This window comes from Anabrus simplex, chromosome 2 (genome assembly GCF_040414725.1).
Source record: "Anabrus simplex isolate iqAnaSimp1 chromosome 2, ASM4041472v1, whole genome shotgun sequence".
NCBI lineage: Eukaryota > Metazoa > Arthropoda > Insecta > Orthoptera > Tettigoniidae > Anabrus > Anabrus simplex.
In genome coordinates, this window is record NC_090266.1 from 1,000,914,372 (window position 1) to 1,000,933,824 (window position 19,453).

The following is a 19,453-nucleotide window of genomic DNA, read 5'->3' on the forward strand; positions in this document are numbered from 1 at the left end:
CTAGTCACCACTATGAACTGTTGAGACTAGATACTGAATGTTTTGCCAAAAACTACTTTGCTATTTGAATTCTTTGCTATGAATTATTGAATTTTTCTTAAGAATGTTTATTTCAGGCTAATAATTATATCTGAATGGAAAATGGAAATGGCGTATGGCTTTTAGTGCCGGGAGTGTCCAAGGACGTGTTCGGATCGCCAGGTGCAGGTCTTTTGACTTGACTCCCTTAGGCGACCTGCGCGTCGTGATGAGGATGAAATGATGATGAAGACGACACATTCACCCAGCCCCCGTGCCAGAGAAATGATGGTTAAAATTCTCGAACCTCTGGCAAGGTCATTGCTATGCTGCCTGAGAGTGCATGCTTAACCTCACAGACGTTATCTTGGAGGCTCTTAACCTTCCTTATTACGCGCAAGAGAGCAAGCCTAACCTCAGAGCCGCTATAATGGAGGGACCTAACCTCAGTTTTACGACAGGATGTCCTTCCTGACGCTATCTATCCAGATGCGCTTCCCGACGCTGATTTTGCAAAAGAGAGCATACCTAACCTTACAGTCGCTATTTTAGAGGGACCTAACCTCAGTTTTACGGCCAGATTCCCTTCGCGACGCCATCTTGAATAGTAGGGCAATGGGGATTCGCATAAGAGAGCACATCTAACTACATGGAGGAGCCTAACGTCAGTTTTACGGCCAGAAGCGCTTCCCGACATCAATTGCACAAGATGGTGGCTATACACGAGCTCTTATGACACTAACTCCTGGTACCTGGGTCAGGGGTTAGTGTGCAAAATGGCGGTTACGGTATACATAGTCTCATACGAGACGTCCTAGGGCCGACTGCGCAAGATGGCGGCTATACACGGACTCTTATGGAGTAAGCTGGCCGAGCGGCTACTGCGCAATATGGCGGCTATACCTAGGCTCTTATGGAGAAACCTGGCCCAGGGGACGCAGAGGGCTTAAGGTGATGGCCTAGGGGCGATTGCGCAAGATGACGGCTATACACGGGCTGTTATGGAGAAAGCTTTTCCAGAGGCTACTGCGCAAGATGGCGGCTATACATAGACTCTTATGGAGAAAGCTGGCCTAAGGGAGACATAGGAATTAAGGAGATGGCCTAAGGGCGATTGCGCAAGATGGCGGCCGCGTACAACTTCCTAATGGTAGGGCCCCAGAGGCAAGATAGTTGCTATACATTGGTTATATGAGACTAACTTTAAGGAGATGGACTAGGCGCTAATAGCGATACGTTGTTCTTATAGGCCTAACTCTGCAGAACTGCCTCAGGGGCTCACAACTTGTAACTTATGGCCTATTAGTTTGATTAGCCTGACATTCGAGAAATGAGACAAGGGCTCCAATGCAAGATGACTGCTATGCTATATTCGTATTGGCCTTAACTAGAGGGCTGCCTCAGGGGTTTACGACTTGTAATTTATGACCTATTACTTTCACCAGGCTAACTTTCGAGGGACTGAGGTACGGGCTACTATGCAAGATAGCTGCTACACTCTATTCGTATAGACCTAACTAGGAAGGTGCCTCAAGGGCTCACAACTTATAAGTTATGACCTGTTAGTTTGATCAGCTTTACTTTCGAGAACTGAGGCAAGGGCTACTATGCAAGGTAGCCGATATACTCTAATCGTATAGATCTAACTAGGGAGCTGCCCCAAGGGCTCACAACTTGTAACTTATGAGCTGTTAGTTTGATCAGCTTTACATTCGAGAACTGAGGCAAGGGCTACTATGCAAGGTAGCCGGTATACTTTATTCGTACTGACCTAACTAGGGAGCTGCCTCAAGGGCTCACAACTTGTAACGTATGACCTATTAGTTTTATAAGCTTGACATTCGAGAACTGGGACAAGGGCTGCTATTCAAGATAGTTGCTATGCTGTATTCTCATGGACGAACTCTATAGAGGGGCTTACAACTTGTAACTTATGGCCTATTGGTTTTATCGCCTAACTTTTGGGAACTGAGTTAGGGGCTACTAGGCAAGATAGCTACTGTACATTGGTTATACTCGACTAATTTTAAGGAGCTGAGCTATCCCTCATCCTTCTAACCAGCTATACTTTATAACTTTAGTCTAGCACAGAAGCTAGTGGTGATACATGAGCTTTATGGCACTAACTTGGGGGAGCATTGCTAGGGCTTTTTCAAGTATTGGGCTAATGTGGTGGGTTTTGTCCTCCTAACCGGACGCCCTCCCTAACGTCAGTGGGTAGCGCAGGTGCTCATGCTTATACATAGGCTCATATGGGACTAACCCTGGGCGAGAGCTGCACTAGGACCCTCGAGGAAGGATAGTCGCTTAAAGCTAAAAGCATAATCAGAATGATGAGATGTAGATAAATATATCTTGCATGGTAGCCCTTACCTCAGTCCCTGAATGTTAGGCTGGTAAAACTAATAGGTCATAAGTTACAAGTTGTGAGCCCCTGAGGCAGCCCTCTAGTTACGTCTATACGAATAGAGTATAGCAGCTATCTTGCATAGTAGTCCTTGCCTCAGTTCTCGAATGTCAGGCTGATCAAATTAATAGGTCAAGAGTTACAAGTTGTAAGCCCCTGAGGTAGCTCTGTAGAGTTAGCCCTATAAGAACAATGTATCGTTATTAGCTCCTGGTCCATCTCCTTAAATGTAGTCTCATATAAACAATGTATAGCAACCATCTTGCCTCGGCGGCCCTAGCACTAGGATGTTGTACACAGCCGCCATCTTGCGCAGTAGCCTCTGGGCTAGCTTTCTCCATAAGATCCTGTGTTCAGCCACCATCTTGCGCAATTACCCTTAGGCCGTCTCCTTAAATCCTAGATCGCCCCTAGACTATCCTTCTCCATAAGAGCCTATATACAGCCGCCATCTTGTGCAGTAGCCTCTGGGCCAGTTTTGTCCATAAGAGCCGGTGTATAGTCGCCATCTTGCGCAATCGCCCCTAGGCTGTCACTTTAAATCCTATGTCTCCCCTGAGCCAGCTTTCTCTATAAGAGCCTATGTATAGCCGCCATATTGCGCAGTAGCCACTGGGCTAGCTTTCTCCATAAGAGTTTGTGTATAGCCGCCATCTTGCGCAATTGCCCCTAGGCTGGCTCCGTAAGTTCTATGTCTCCCCTGAGCCAGCTTTCTCCGTAAGAGCCTATGTATAGCCGCCATCTTGCGCAGTAGCCTCTGGGCCACCGTTCTCCATAAAAGCCCGTGTACAGCTGCCATCTGGTTGAATTGACGTCGGGAAGGGCAGCCTGCTGGGGAGGCGGAGGGAGGTTAGGCCCTTCCAAGATATCGACTGTCCATGTCGGGAAGGGCATCTGTCTGTAAAATTGAGGTTAGTTCCCTGTAATATGGCGACTGTGCACGTTGGGAAGTGCATCTGCCCATAAAACTGAGATTAGGCCCCTCCAAGAAGGCGACTGTAAGGTTAGGCTTGCTCGCTTATGCAAAATCCACGTCGGGAAGGGCAAATAGCCGTAAAAGTAAGGTTAGAACCCTCTAAGATGGCGGCTGTCCACGGCGGGAAGGACATTTGCCCATGAAACTTAGGTTATTCCGCTCCAAGATGGCGACTGTGAGGTTAGGCTTGCTCTCTTATGCAAATTCGCGAATCGGCCTAGTCATACTACTAGGGGTCAGTGACCTCGTGGTCATAAAACCGCACAGGTATACTTCTAGGGGTGGCAGTGGCGTAGATAAAAACTGTGCTGGAACCCGCCTTGCCCTACTACTGCGGCTCAAGTCTTTCCCATTTCAGAGAAACGTGCCCAAAGAGTGGAACTTGGAATGATTACCTATAGTGAGGATACATCTATCTCATTTCAGGAAATCAGCTCAGAAAACCAGTTGACGAAGGAGGCCTAGGGCTCATCGCAGTCTGCGCTAAGTGTCAGTCTCTACTTCTGAGATAATTTCTGATGGCAAATAACGGACTCGGAGATACAAATGATACGTACATTTGGACGTCACCTCAGACGCCAAATCATTCGGTGGTATCCTCAATATTCAAGCAAGTACTTCATACTATTGGGTCCTTATATCCTCATGTGAATCAACAGTGCCTTCCAACCACGGAAATCGAGAACGATCGTGTTTTAAACAGTCATCTTGTTACACCACAGATTACGGAAAAATTCCCCAACAAAAACTGGAAAAGTATCTGGAAGCAGTTCACAACTCACGAGATCCCAACAAACTGGAAATTTTGAGCATACTTAGCCATCCAAAAAGCCATACCATCCGAGGAGAAAAAGTTTCACCACAATTAGGTCCAGTCACCCACTGCGTAAAAATGTGAGATTCCAACTATCGACACACAACTCCTCAGACTAACTCAATGTGGTGGTATAATAGATGTATGGCGGTGGACCCTTAATATGGTGCAGCGGCTGACATCTCCCAGTAACCCCAATGATATGTAGGGACCGTATCTTGTTAACTTTGGACGTAACCAACAGGGAAATAAGTTCGCCCTAGTACGGCTAGCAATGGGCTTTCTGCACTATGCGCAGATCGAAGATAGGTGCTCTGTACAATGTTGTAGGTAGTTTCTCAAGATAGCAAGACAAGAACTGACAATGTATAGTAGTTCTGGTGTGAAGGAGAACTTCAATGGACTTTATGTTCTTAACTTGTGATGATAGAGTACGCGTAAATATTTTTTTGTATGTATTTATTTGTTGTTCATTTAATTATTTAATTTTGCGATGTAATTGTACAGTAGTTATTGGACACAAGAGAAGATGAATGATCTTCGTGTTCTTTATTTTAAAATGATAGAATACGTTTAATTATTAATGTTTAAAACATCTGGATATCCTTACCGGTCGCACATCTCTGAAGATTTATTGATTGTAGTTTTGGTGACATGTTTATTTGTAACATTATGACTGTGTCAGCATCACTGCAGTTCTTAATGCATCCTTTTCTTTGCCGTGAAAAAATCCTTAATTAACTATCAAGTTTTCATTATTTTGATCGTGAAAGTATCATCCATTTAACGATGATGAATTTTGCGTGGTAATGAACACACCTGAGTTGTCTTTAGTTAGCCAATATTTTGATAATGCTCAGTCGGTTCATATATACTCACCTTCGAACGCCTGTGTCCCACGCTATAGTGATCATTGCGTTAATGGCAATATCGACTGGAACAAGCTCGGCGGTGTACTCAGGGTGGCAGAGCATGGAACGTATCACCCCTTTACCTGCCCCGACCAGTAATCCAACAGGACCGTTGAGCGTGTCCACCCAGCCAGGAAGTGGCTCCTTCAGGGCGGGAGACACTGGAACAAGTAACAACACCATATCTGTTTAATTTTAGATCATCCATGTGATTTAGTAACCAAGGCAAGTTAACGGAATTGAAACGAACTAAGGTTTAATTGACCGTTTACAGTTCACTGATCTGGGTTAAGTCATAAATCAGTTGTGAAATTCCGAATATAATGTAGAAATGACACAGCTGACCGGAACTGTCAGGTGATTGTACACCAGTGTGTAGAAACAAAATAATATTGGACAAAATACTTTTAGATTTTTCAGGTGACGAAGTTTCTTATGGTTATGGTAGTAACATTGCAATGTACTCTGCAGGATTTGAAATAGGTTAGTACCAGTGTTTAACGTAACAAAAAAAATGTGAACGACGAAACTTTGAAACATTTTTGGACTAATTCAAAACAACACAAGAACATGGGCAGTGTTTTATTCTGAGTATTTGGTGACACTAAATGATCAGCTTATGTGAAACTGTCTCTTGCTGTCGATATTTAAGATGAATTAAAATGATATGTAGAAGAAAAACCTTTTTTTGCTAGTGGTTTAACGTCGCAGCAAAATGTCGAAGGTTTTCGTCGACGCAAGAAAGGGAAAGGACTAGGGTTGGGAAAGCAGCAATCGTAGTGCTAATTAAGATACTGCCCCGGCATTTTCCTGGCGTGAAAATGAGAAACCACGGAAAAACCATCTTCAGCGCTGCCGACGGAGGGTTTCGAACCCACACCCCCCAAATGCAAGTTCACAACTACGCGACCCTAACCGCAGGGCCAACTCGCTCGGTAAAAGAAAACTATTGTGATTAATTTCAACGACAGTAAGACCCCCAGTCCGTGTTCATGAGACATTCATGACTGGATTTACAAAACTCTGAAACTTGACGAAAGTGATTTCGGAATGATACAGTTGAACGAATTTCCCATCAAGTGCACGCCAGAGTGAAGAAAAAAGAAACTTTTGACAAAATACTTCCAGATTTTTCAGGTGATAAATTTTGTTTCCACGGCATTGATTACCGTATTAAGTTTACAGTAGACTCTGCAGGACTTAATATTTCGTTAGCACGAGGTTTTAACGTTCCAATAAGTAAACCCACAAAAGATTAATGAAGAGAGTTTGACAATATATTGGAGAGTATCATCAGTGCCTGATGAAACTAGGAGTGCTAATTGTATGTACAATATGATTGACGGGTGAATGCAGTCAAAATGATGATGAAGATGCAAATCCCTTCTTATTCATATATTACTTGTTATAAAGTTTTAATCAGTTATGGTAATCAGCCTTCAACATGTAAATTTTGCTACGGAACCCGATAGATCATAGATGGGTTGTCGAAAGCGTGAAGAGACAGTTACGACCTTCGTGATACCTGATACACATAATTGGACCGCCTTGTCAACAAGTAAAATGTCTACACAGCGTACTGCAGGCAAGTCTGGCGCCTAATGATCGTCGGAGGAGGTTCTAGAGAGAGCGAAAAACACAAGACGAGTCTTGTACACCGTACCATGGGACCAGCAGGGAGGCATCATGGCACCAAGTCTTCTTCCTTGTTGTGTGAAAAATTTGTTTGACGCCTGAAAATCGTCGGAGGAGGATGAGGATGAGGAGGAGAGTGCGAGATAATAGCAGATGAGTCACAAACACCAAACCACGGATCCAGCAGGAAGGCGGATCCGTCGTGTTTTGGACAGCCTTATGTACGGACGTCGGACGCCCCTAATTGTCGTCGAGGGCACTATGACTAGTGTAAAATATAAGAACTGAATCCTCCAGCCCATTGTTCGGCCATATCGAAAACATATCAGAGACAAATTCGTTGTGATAGTCAATAGAGTGATATGGTGTATATGGATATGTAATAAGGCGGTCACGAACACCCAGTACCCGAACCAGAGGAATCAGCTAGTCCTCGGCCCGGTCGGGAGACGAACCTCTGAACCGAAGCCCAGTACACTGCCCATTCAGCCAGAAAGACTGACACATTACATAGAAAAATATGAAGAAGAGTTAAAATCGCATGACAAACACACAGACACCATTTAGAGATCTCATCGATAACCTTAAATAACGATACAGAAGGTAGTATATAAAGTATTACCCTCAATACTGCTCAACATACTAATTCTTTACCAGATCATCCTCATGCCTCAGAGAGAGGAGCTGCAAAGTGGTACTTCTTTTGCATTCCAGAGGCTTGGATTCAGTTCAATTTTTTTTACAACTTTTACAATATGGAGTGAGGTCATATGACATTGTTGACGGTGATTCGCCCGTCGGATGGGGACGTAAAGCTTTAAATAGACCCCTTTGTGTTATTCGACTGGAGTAGGCTACGTGCGGACACCGGGTTTCACCCTTTCCTTACCTCATTATTATCATCCCACAAACAGATGCGCAAGTCGCCCATGGCGGTCAAAAAGAAAGACCTACACCAGGCGAATCGTATATATCCTCGGACACTCGCGGCACTAAAACCATACGATAAGTAAGTAAATAAGTATCATCGCTGAACATGAACCTCAAGTTAGTCACAGAGACCTACGTTTGGAACAACCAGCAGAAGAAAGTGACCAGAAAAAGGCTCTGAAGCTTCTTAAGAATAGAAAAAGTAATCGAAGAACTAGAGTACAAACTCAAAATATGGTAATGAAAATACATTCTTATGCATGTTGTTGTCCAAGTGGTGTTATTCCATATACATGGTACGTTAAATATAAAATGTCTCAGAAACAGATATATGCACTTACTTCCAAAATAATTCATTCGGGATTATTATATAGATGTCCTGTTCTTAAAAGAAGTTAATAATGAGAACCTTTCTTTTTGAGCCCACAGTACCCTACCCTTACATTGTTAACAATGGAAAATACGCTAAAGGAAAAGTCATTGACCATGGGAACGGATGTCAAATTAAATGAATCCAATACAAATGGCGGGATCACGATAAGATCTGACAGATAACAATAAACTCTTTTTTTACATCTGCCTTCACTAAGGAAAAACGCGTAGGACACGAACGAGAAGACTTCATTATATCACAGGTACTGTATCACACCAGATATATTTACAATCAATAATTTTAATTGTTTTCTGAATGAGAATGGTCAGAATGGTGAGAACAATCCGTCACCAGCGCTTAGTATGTTCCGTTAAACTTTACACCTGAGTGATGTTAGGGAAATTAAAATGTTGCAACCATTTGCAATCCACTGCACCCAGTTTTCCTTGGAGCGCAAACACGAAGAGACGTCACGACTCCATTTTTCACAGCTCCTACAGCTCTTAATGGATTGTAAGAGAGAGACAATACAAGAACACACTTTTTCCACAGAAAAAGCACTATTTATTCAACAATAAATAAAATTACGACAGTAGAAATTCGAGATTGGTTGTCCTAAATTACCAATTAGAGATATAAGACCGTCACTTATTGCTTATATTTCATGATACAACACGCGGGATGTTCGCGCCTACGACACCAGGTGGTGGACACCTGTAAATTTCTTCCTGGAAGGGGAGGGAACATAGTTCTTATGATGCTTTTCATATTTTAATAATTCAAACCTCGTTTGGAATTAAACTCTTTAGTGTTACGCATCAGCGGCGGCTGTGATTATTCTATTCTATACTGTTCAACAGTTGTAAACAAATGTTTCAAAGTTGCAACTACAGACAGTGCATATTAACCTATGCTATAAATTGCATGAAATCACGTTATTTTACTGTGCCGTTGTACAAAACCATTATTTTAATGAAATATCAATTGAAACTGTAACCGTGTTTTGGCTAATTACAATAATAATAATAATAATAAGAAGAAGAAGAATCGGGAATCCCGTGTGGGGATTTACCGGTTACCTCCATCGGGCGCGTCCCATTGGAATTGGGGAAGCTCGCTGGTTCTGCCGCCAGCAGAGTCAGAGGGTAGTAGGGAAATAAAATACCACCGTGAAAAAAACTGGTCCCTTGCCAGGGTTACGGCGAAGACTGGTAAATGACCAGAAGCCAGAAAACATCTTGAGGCAACCTCTAGTGCTAACAACCCTAGTTGTAAAAGGATGGATACCCGTCCAAAACAATGTCAAGTCAAAAAGCATGATGGCACAACATTTCAAGAAACATACCCCAGGGGGTAAATCTTCGGATAAATCCCTCGTCGTGAACGCCACGGCGCACGAGTCTCGTTTGGATTCTGGAGGAGACTCGACATCATGCAAGAGACGAGTCGGAGCGTCTTGGTGTACCCCGAAGAGTCAAAAACTCAGGCCAAAATCTAAAACCTTTCTGGTAACTTTCAACATAAATTCACTTACACAAACTGGCAAGCTGAAAACCCTCACCAAAGCTCTTCACGAAAATCAGATATCCATAATGGCCCTACAGGAAACAAGGTACCCAGATGAAGAGCTTTTTGAATCCGAAGGCTACCGATTTTTCAAGAGCAAAGCGCAAAGAGGAATCCTCAATGGAGCTGTGATGCTTGGAACCGCGTTTGCTGTTAGAACCGAGATCCTTAAATCGGTTGCAAATTTCGAACCTGTGAATGACAGATTGTCTATACTCACAATTAAATGCGCGAACAAAAGCTACGCCCTAGTTAACGCAGATGCTCCTACAAACGATAAGAACAAGTCTGATCCAGACGAAGTTGATAATTTCTGGGATCTACTGGATGAAAAATTAAACAAAATCCCCAAACACCATGTCAAGCTTCTTTTGGGTGACTTCAATGCCCAACTAGGTCGTGAACAGAAGTACAAGAAAGTTATAGGAAATTACCCTGCTCACAAAAGAACCAATCCCAACGCCAAAAGACTGGTGTCCATTTGCGAAAATCACAACCTGGAGGTCATGTCGACCCACTTTCGCCATCTACCCAGAAAGCAAATGACTTGGCGTTTTCCCGTCCAAGCTCTCGGAGAGTTCCAAATTGATCATGTTGCAATCTCCAGGAGAAACAGCCCTGAGATTATGAATGTCAAGGTAAAGAAAGGCATCAATGTGGCCTCAGATCATTATATGTCTCTTATCAAATTCAAACCAATTCCCGCAAACACAAGAAAGACAACCAAACAGATCACACGCTTCGACAATGATAAACTTCGGCAAAGGGTCGAGGAGTTCTAGGAGAAGGCTAGACCAAATGACTGTGACTTTAACAACGCCGAAAGTCTCCTTGTTGAGGCCGCCAAAGACGTTGCAGAAATCAAGAGAAGCAAAATGCATGCCTGGTGGAATAGTACCTGCGAATCAGTCCTCCAAGAAAGACTCAATGCGTGGAAACAGTACTACTCTACGAAATCAGAAAATGATTGGGAAACCTACAAAACCCAACGTGCCCAAGCAGCTAGGGTGTTCAGAACTGAGAAACGTAAATACGAAAAGTCTCTCATTGAAAAGATAGAACAAAACTTTAGGAAGAATGAAAGCAGAGAGTACTACAGAGCCTTCAAACGCAAACTCGCTGGCTGTAAACCACCATTTCTATGCTTTGAGCGAAAGGACGGCACACTGGCGACGTCAAATGAAGAAAATTGCAGCATTCTGGCAGATTACTTCAAGAATTTACTTAATTGCTCTAAACCGGAAAGCGCCATTGAGACCAAGGAACCCTTACTCAGGTACCCAGATTCCAGACCACCCGACAGAGATGAAATCAAGCGCCACATTGCCCGTCTCAAAAATAACAAAGCGCCGGGGGAAGACTCAGTAGTAGCAGAACTATGGAAATATGCCCCAGAGGAATCACTTGATATCTTGCAAAACAAATAGAAGAAATTTGGAACAAGGAGGCCCTACCCGAAGATTGGAAAATAGCTTTGATCCATCCATTACACAAAAAAGGCAGCATGAAGAACATCAACAACTACAGAGGAATATCTTTGCTACCCGTGACTTACAAAATTCTATCACTTGCCATCCTGGAGCGTTTGGAAGCACAAGTCGAACATCAAATAGGTGAATACCAAGGAGGGTTCGGAAAAGGTCGCTCAACAGCTGAACAGATTCAAAATCTCAAAACGATCATCAGATATTGTACACTAAGGTCCAAGCAGTATGTGTCTGTCTTTGTGGACTTTAAGAAAGCGTACGACTCCATTGACCGGGAAGTCCTGCTAAATGTCTTAAATGAATTTGGAGTTGATTTGAAACTGCTGGCATTAATTAGAGCCACCCTGACCGATACAAAATCCAAGGCGAAGTTCCACGGATGTCTCTCTCATTCCTTTGACATCAAAACAGGAGTCCGACAAGGTGATGGGCTATCCCCGATACTCTTCAACTGTGTTCTTGAAAAGATCATCAGAACCTGGCGGGTGAGATTACAGGAAACCAACTACAGTCCATTGAGAATAGGAACCAAATCCAAGGGGATCGCAGCAGACTGCTTAGTATTTGCCGATGATATTGCTGTTCTCTCAAACGACATAGAAACCGCTAGAGCTCAAGTGGAAATTTTAAAGGAAATTGCCGAACAAACTGGTTTGCAGATACCGTTTGAGAAAACAGAAGTAATGACTAACATCAAAGAGGCTCCACCAAAACTCCATACAAAATACGGGGACATCATCCGAGTAGACAAATTCAAATACCTGGGTGAGATCATCATGAAAAATGGACTGGTCAAAGAAGTACTTCAGGAGCGAGTACGCAAACTGGAAATAGCCTACCAAACATCCCGCATAATCTACAACAAAAAATGCCTTTCCCAAAACACCAAGATACGCCACTATGAAACAGTTCTGAAGCCAGAAGTTATATATGCACCCGAAACCCTGTCTCTAAATGGCAACAACCGGGCGAGTTGGCCGCGCGCGTAGAGGCGCGCGGCTGTGAGCTTGCATCCGGGAGATAGTAGGTTCGAATCCTACTATCGGCAGCCCTGAAAATGGTTTTCCGTGGTTTCCCATTTTCACACCAGGCAAATGCTGGGGCTGTACCTTAATTAAGGCCACGGACGCTTCCTTCCAACTCCTAGACCTTTCCTATCCCATAGTCGCCATAAGACCTATCTATGTCGTTGCGACGTAAAGCCCCTAGCAAAAAAAATAAATGCCAACAAAGAACTCCTTGAAGAACTGGAGAAAAGAGAACGCAAATTTGTGAGAGGAAACTTGGGATCAAAGTACAGAAATGGAATCCATGAAAAGAGATCCAACAAGGAAGTGTACAACAAAATAGAGAAAATTACCGACACAATCAGAAAAAGACGGGCACGATTTCACGGTCATCTGAAAAGAATGGACGGAAGAAAGTTAACTAAAGAAATCTTTCACTTTTTGATTCAAACCACAAAACCACAATTCCCTGGTTTAGAAATACCAAAGAAGACCTGCAAATGCTACATATCTCAGCTGAAGACGCCCTTAACAGAGATCTCTTCCGCAAGAAAATAAACCGAGACGAGCAACCGAAGAGAAGACACGGTGCCCCTTGGACAGAGGAGCGTAAGCAGGCCCACTCATAAAGAATGAGGGAAATTTGGGCTCTAAAGAAGGCCAAGTACAGTGTCAAATGCAACAAGACTTAACGTGGTCCTTGATGGCCCCAGCTAATATATTTATATATAATCGGGAATGCAATTTTAACCTTATTAAGGGTGGCGACGCGTGACATTTTGAAAAGTGTTACCACACTCCCCCTTGACAGTATATTGCCGCTCGCACTTTCTTTCTGTAAGCTGGACTCTATTCTGGACCTTACGAACTGAATCACATCGGCAAAAGTGTTGATGTGTGCTTGAGACACCTGATGGCGTCTCTTTAAAACTCTGAAACTGTGTAGATTCTCCATACCGTCTTTTTTCCAAGAATTCATTCCTGAGGACTATGGGACACACGGCCAACAATGCAGTTTATTCATTTTTGTATAACCAAATATCCAGTGCAGATCTCTGTACCATGGGTCATGAAAATATCGTACTGTTCTTTTCGATTCTTGATTAAATTCTTAAGAGAAGGCGTCTAAGGGTCTAACTTTTCCAAATATGCTTTCCTTTATTTTCAAAGTTTCCAAAGGAAATTAGTGTGTTCATTAACATTTCTATTATACATGAGCATTCTGGGCCCACTAACACACTTATTTTCGGGTTGGAAGTGACAGCACTCATTTCAACGTTTAATGAGCTGTGCAGTAATACATCCTATCTTTACCTAAGACAAATTAAATATAAGTCACTTTAACAAGAAACGTCACGTCGTATTGTATCGAAAACAACAATTAACACAAATCATAACAGTGCACTTTTGAGCATGGCGGAAAGAACGGACAGAACTGATCAGCACCAACGTTTTAAGTATTCGTTACCACTCTGCATATTGATAACATGAAGAGAGAACTTACGAGGGTACATCTCAGTGTCGGTGGGAGGAGGGCTTTGCTTGGCGCAGGCGCAGTAATATTCGCCTACCTGTTAGAAGAGATTCAACCCGTATCCACTGCCTGGAGTTGGTAACAGTCTCTCTCTCAGCTTTGACGGTGGCTATCTATTGAAACAGAGTTCTCGCGACACGTCCCGGTCAAGATAAAATAGAGTATGTTAAATATTAAAGAGTACTAGATTTTTTTATATTTTCAAACTGTTACCAGTGGTAACAGTGGATACTAGCACGTTTCGCCACTGCCTAGTAAAAACACTTAAGATTCAACAAAAGCATCGCAGCACAAAATGTAAAAAAATAAAAAAATAAAAAAATAAAAAAATAAAAAAATAAAAAAAAGTTTTGAAACATGACAACTGCGGAATGGATGTGGCAAGCGGCATGGAACCCTGAGAGGTGATGGAACGTAGCCTTTTGCTATGAAAGAAATCGGAGAGCTGTGCAGTAATATATCCTATCTTTACCTAAGACAAATTAAATATGTCACTTTAACAAGAAACTTTTATTTTTAAAAAAGGAAGACAAAGTCAGAAAATCTAAACTGAAAGGGAAATTAAAGAGTTATTAAGCATGCCTGCAGACATGTGCAGTGCGCTAAAAGAAATTTAACCACTAAATTCAAACCTATAGAAACCCTAATCCGACGCTTCATATCGATTAAAATGAGGGCTACTCCCATTCTACATAAATATAGAAATAAAACCAAACAAAAAGGTACAGTAAACTTGCATCATTATCTAAAACTCTTCAGATAATGTGCATAGATTTCCATACGTATGCAAGGTGACACAGAAATACCGGGTGGCAAACACGAGGGATAATTACAACAAATCCAAAGACTCCAAAAGAAATAGCTCAGAAGGTAAGTCATTTCAACAAATTAGCGGTGAACGTGAACCTCGAGGCCAACTCCTGCGTAGGAAGAAGACGAATTATCACATTTGAATGAAGTTAGAAACCGAAATAAAGGAAGAAACGGGGTTTACCCTGAAACCGAGTTTCCCACGAGGGGACCGAAGGACGAGCACGTCCGCTCGCTAAGATGATCAGATGATCAAAGACACAGATGCTACCCAGCTCCCACCGAAGAAGCGGGGTAAGATCAGGGAAGAGGAAAAAATGATGCAACCACCAAAGAGAACCAATCAGAATGCAGAATTCACTTTCGAGTTTCACATTCTCCAATTACATTTACTCTTTATTTTCTCCAATCAAAAGCCTCTTCCTTCTTGTTGACACAAAGATAATAAATGTTCGAGAAAATTCTTCGTTTACGCAACAGAAAACGCGTTTCCAGAACTGCGCGTGACACACAGTAATTCGATCAAAAACGAAAATATTGAAATCCACAGATAAAATGATAAATTTTTGAGACAACCCATAAATAAGAGTTTTTGAAAACATAATTTAAAATGATCTGGATAGTTCCAAGTTTATGAGATCGAAACAATTCTCCCAAATCCAAAAGTCCAAACAGAATACAATCTTATACAAAAAATAATACAACAAACTAAGAAATTTCAAATCAATTCCCACGGCTGTCTTTATACTGACACAGATAGCTACGTGACTGTATTCTTCTCTGTGACAGAGCGTTCGAACCCATGCATTTCCCGAATATGGAGCTGGCTCCATAGTCATCACATGACATCACTCAGAACCACAGACTGACCTTGAGCGCTGTGACGTCAGAGATAAGGCACCCGTCTATAATAAGACCATGACGGGTGCCGCCGTAAGACTTGCCGGCCAGTTTCTAAGTCCCTTATCAGTGCTACAGCGCATGCGTGGCTGCTGTGGTATATACACGTGAAATGAAAATCCACAGCCTGTTTCCAGTCATTCGACCGGGTCAGGAATGGAATGAATGAAGCCCCCGTCTAGTGGCGAGAATAGGAATTGTGCCGCTGCCGAAGCCTGTCGCACTCCTCTGCGGCAATGATTAATGAATGACAGATCAAATGATATGATATTGGAGAGTATTGCTGGAATTAAATATGACAAGGCAAACCGGAGAACCCGGATAAAAACCTGTCCCGCCTCCGCTTTGTCCAGCAAAAAACTCACATGGAGTGACCGGGATTTGAACCACGGAACCCAGCGGTGAGAGGTCGGCGCGCTGCCGCCTGAGCCACGGAGGTTCTCAAACACGTGACTACTCTGTATTCTTCTTCTTCTTCTTCTTCTTCTTCTTAGTCTTTTCCGCGACAGTGAAGTGGTTTAAACCCAAGCGTCTCCAGCAATGCACAGCTTGGCTCCATAGAGGTAGCGCGTTAACACTCGCAACTACTCTATATTACTAATATTATTGTTATTAGTATAGTAACACGGGTTCTAAAACAATGGGAGCTGCGTCAGCATTTTCCCACGAGGTCATTGTTCCCTAGTAGTGGAGATACGGAGAGATGACGTCATTGACCCCTACTATAGCAGGCGATTTGCGGATTTTGCATAGGAGAGCATGCCTAACATCACAGTCGCCATCCTGGAGGGGCCTAACCTCACTTTTATTCCAGTTGCCCTTCCCGACGCGGATTTTGAATAAGAGAACAAGCCTAACCTCACAGTCGCAATCTTGGAGGGGCCTAATCTCAGTTTTACGGGCAGATGCCCTTACCGACCGCAGCAGTCGCCATCTTGGCGGGGTCTAACCTCACTTTTAGAGCTACATGACCTTCCCGACGCCATCTTCAGTAGTTTGGCAATGGGGATTCTCGCGACGCCATCTTGAGTAGTAGGGCAATGTGGATTCGGGTAAGAGGGCAAGCCTAACCTCATGGAAGGGCCTAACCTCACTTTTAGGTTAGATGCCCTCCCCAAAGCCACCCTGAGTAGCAGGGCAATGGGGATTCTCGTGACGCCATCTTGAGTAATAGGATAATATGGATTCGGGTAAGAGAGCAAGCCTAACCTCATGGAAGGGCCTAACCTCACTTTTAGGTTAGATGCCCTTCCCGACGCCATCCTGTGTAGCAGGGCAACGGGGATTCGCGGATTTTGCTGATACCATCTTGAGAAGTAGGGCAGTGGGATATTCGCATAAGAGAGCATGCCTATCTTCATGGAACCATGTTTTATGGACAGATGCCCTTCCCGTCGCCATTTTAGAGGGCCTAACTACACAGGGCACAGCTTTACGGACAGATGACTTCCCCGTCGCCATTTTGATTCTCTCACCAGAGGGGGCACATATGGACTAACCAAGTTTTACGGCTAGATGCCTTTCCCGACGTCATCTTGGAGGGCCTAACTACACAGGGTCCAGTTTAAAGATCAGATGCCCTTCCCGACGCCACTTTGGAGGGGCCTAACTACACAGTCGCCATATTGTGCCCAGTTTTACGGTTAGATGCCCTGCCCGTCACCATTTTGGATGGGCCTAACTACACTGTCACCATCCTGGCTCAGTTTTACGGACAGATGCCATTCTCATCGCCATTATGGAGGGCATAACTACACAGGGCCCAGTTTTAAGGTCAAATGCCCTTCCCGTCGCCATTTTGAGGCCTAACTACACAGTCGCTATGTTGTGCCGAGTTTTACGGTTAGAAGACCTTCCCGTCGCAATTTTAGAGGAGCATAAGTACACTGTCGCACTCCTTGGCCCAATTTTACGGACAGGTGACCTTCCCTCCTTACAGATGCCATTTTGGAGGGGCCTAAGTACACAGTCGCCATCTTGGGCCCAGTTTTACGGTCAGATGTCCTTCCCGCCTCCTCCTCATCTGGAACACACTACATGCTCTGGTTTAACAGGTGTGAGGCGCGGAATTTGAATAAGAGTGCGCAACATAAGCAGGTGTGAGGCGGGGTTTTTGAATAAGTGAACAAGCCTAACGACACAGACGTCATCTTAGAGGGGCGTAACCTAACTCCACGTACTTTTTGTTTACTGTTAAGATCATGTGCTCTTGTTTGACAGGTGTGAGGCGCGGAATTTGAATAAGAGAACAAGCCTAACCTCAAAGACGTCATCTTGTTTATGAAATTATACTATGTATGTTATGCTTTGCCGGCCCCCGTGGTGTATGGGTAGCGTGCCTGCCTCTTACCCGGAGGCCCCGTGTTCGATTCCCAGCCAGGTCAGGGATTTTTACCTGGACCTGAGGGCTGGTTCGAGGTCCACTCAGCCTGCGTGATTAGAATTGAGGAGCTATCTGACGGTGAGATAGCGGCCCCGGTCTAGAAAGCCAAGAATAACGGCCGAGAGGATTCGTCGTGTTGACCACACGACACCTCGTAATCTGCAGGCCTTCGGGCTGAGCAGCGGTCGCTTGGTAGGCGCAGGCCCTTCAAGGGCTGTAGTGCCATGGGGTTTGGTTTGGTTTTATGTTATGCTTTACAAAGAAGTTAAAGCAGTTCTTACCTTGTTGTTGTTCATGTGCGTTGTTCCTTTCTGAATTATTATCAGGTACTGTAATGAAGGTAAAAAGTATATCCAATTCGGATTTACTCCACGTGCGTTTTATTTACTAACAAGACCACGTGCTTCTGTTTTCCCAACACAAGCACGTGCCAGACGTAGATATTGAATAAAAGAGCAAACCTAACATCAGAGTCGCTATGAATTAAAAAGACAATCCCCGAGCCAGAAGAAATAATCACACACGAATAGAATCCCTCTCTACTATCTAAACAGGAAACAAACACGAGATAATTATAAAGCGAAGGCTTAAACGTTGACGAATTAACTAATGTGATGAACAATAATGTATATCTACTTTTACGGTATTCGAACAAACGAAATCATAATTTTGCTATTAATTATCAATACAATTGATGAGCAATCTAATGTCGATACCGGTCTAGATTGCAAAGAATAACGGATGAGGGGATCTGTTATGCTGACTACACGTCACTACGTAATCTGTCGACGTGGTTATGCATGTTTAGACCTGTTCGTTATCAAGATTACACTCTAGTAAACTCAAGTCTTTATAGATAGTAAGAGTTTAAATATATTCGATAGGTGTGAGGAGGCGAAGAGAATGCAATAAGTAGAGCATTTCAAATTTAAAGAAATATTTATTGTGTAATTATTTACAAAATTAAAGAAACTACTACCGGTTATACAACAGTCTTGGTTATGCTGCCGACAAGGTTGCTGTACTACTTACTAGCTTACTGCGAGGAGGTAGCATGTTTCCAAAATTGTAATGCCCCCTGCAACATTCGAATTAAACAAATCATTGATTGTTTATGAAATTATACTATGTATGTTATGCTTTACAAAGAAGTTAAAGCAGTTCTTACCTTGTTGTTATTCATGTGCGTTGTTCCTTTCTGAATTATTATCAGGTACTGTAATGAAGGTAAAGAGTATATCCACTTCGGATTAGGTCCATCCAAATCATCCGAACCATTTTTACCTCGATGCTTGTAATGTCGACGACAGGGTCTGCATGAAGCTACATCGATTGACATCTTACTGAGGAGAGGAGGGATGTCCCAAAAAGCATCTACAAAACGAGCAGCGTACGTAGATACAAATCCTGTTGTTAAGCATTGAATCAGATGTTTTGACATCTGATATAAGGTTCTATGTTTATAGAACATCTTAATAGCATCACGTACTTGTGTGAGATAAATAAGATGTTGCGTATTAGTTACGCTGGTAGGCAAACAGGATGCACATTCATAGTTTTGTTTGTTATCAAGACGATTGTCTGTAACCGTGTAGCCTTTTTCTTCTTTCTGTTCCATAGTGTACGATGTAGAAGCACACACTAATGTTTATGATAAAGTGCTATCCATATTTATAGTCTTGTAACAACATTCATTGGTGGA

The 19,453-nt window shown here is 43.1% G+C and overlaps 1 protein-coding gene across 2 annotated transcripts in view; it reads right to left on the bottom strand.

Annotated features, from left to right (window-relative positions):
* Window positions 1-19,453, bottom strand: part of LOC136863243 (putative fatty acyl-CoA reductase CG5065) — a 249,057-nt gene that overhangs the window by 79,156 nt on the left and 150,448 nt on the right. For both annotated transcript variants that reach the window (XM_067139631.2, XM_067139630.2), the window contains exon 6: window positions 5,095-5,287. In XM_067139631.2, the coding sequence (XP_066995732.2) occupies window positions 5,095-5,287 (193 nt within the window). The remainder of the gene's footprint in view (window positions 1-5,094; window positions 5,288-19,453) is intronic.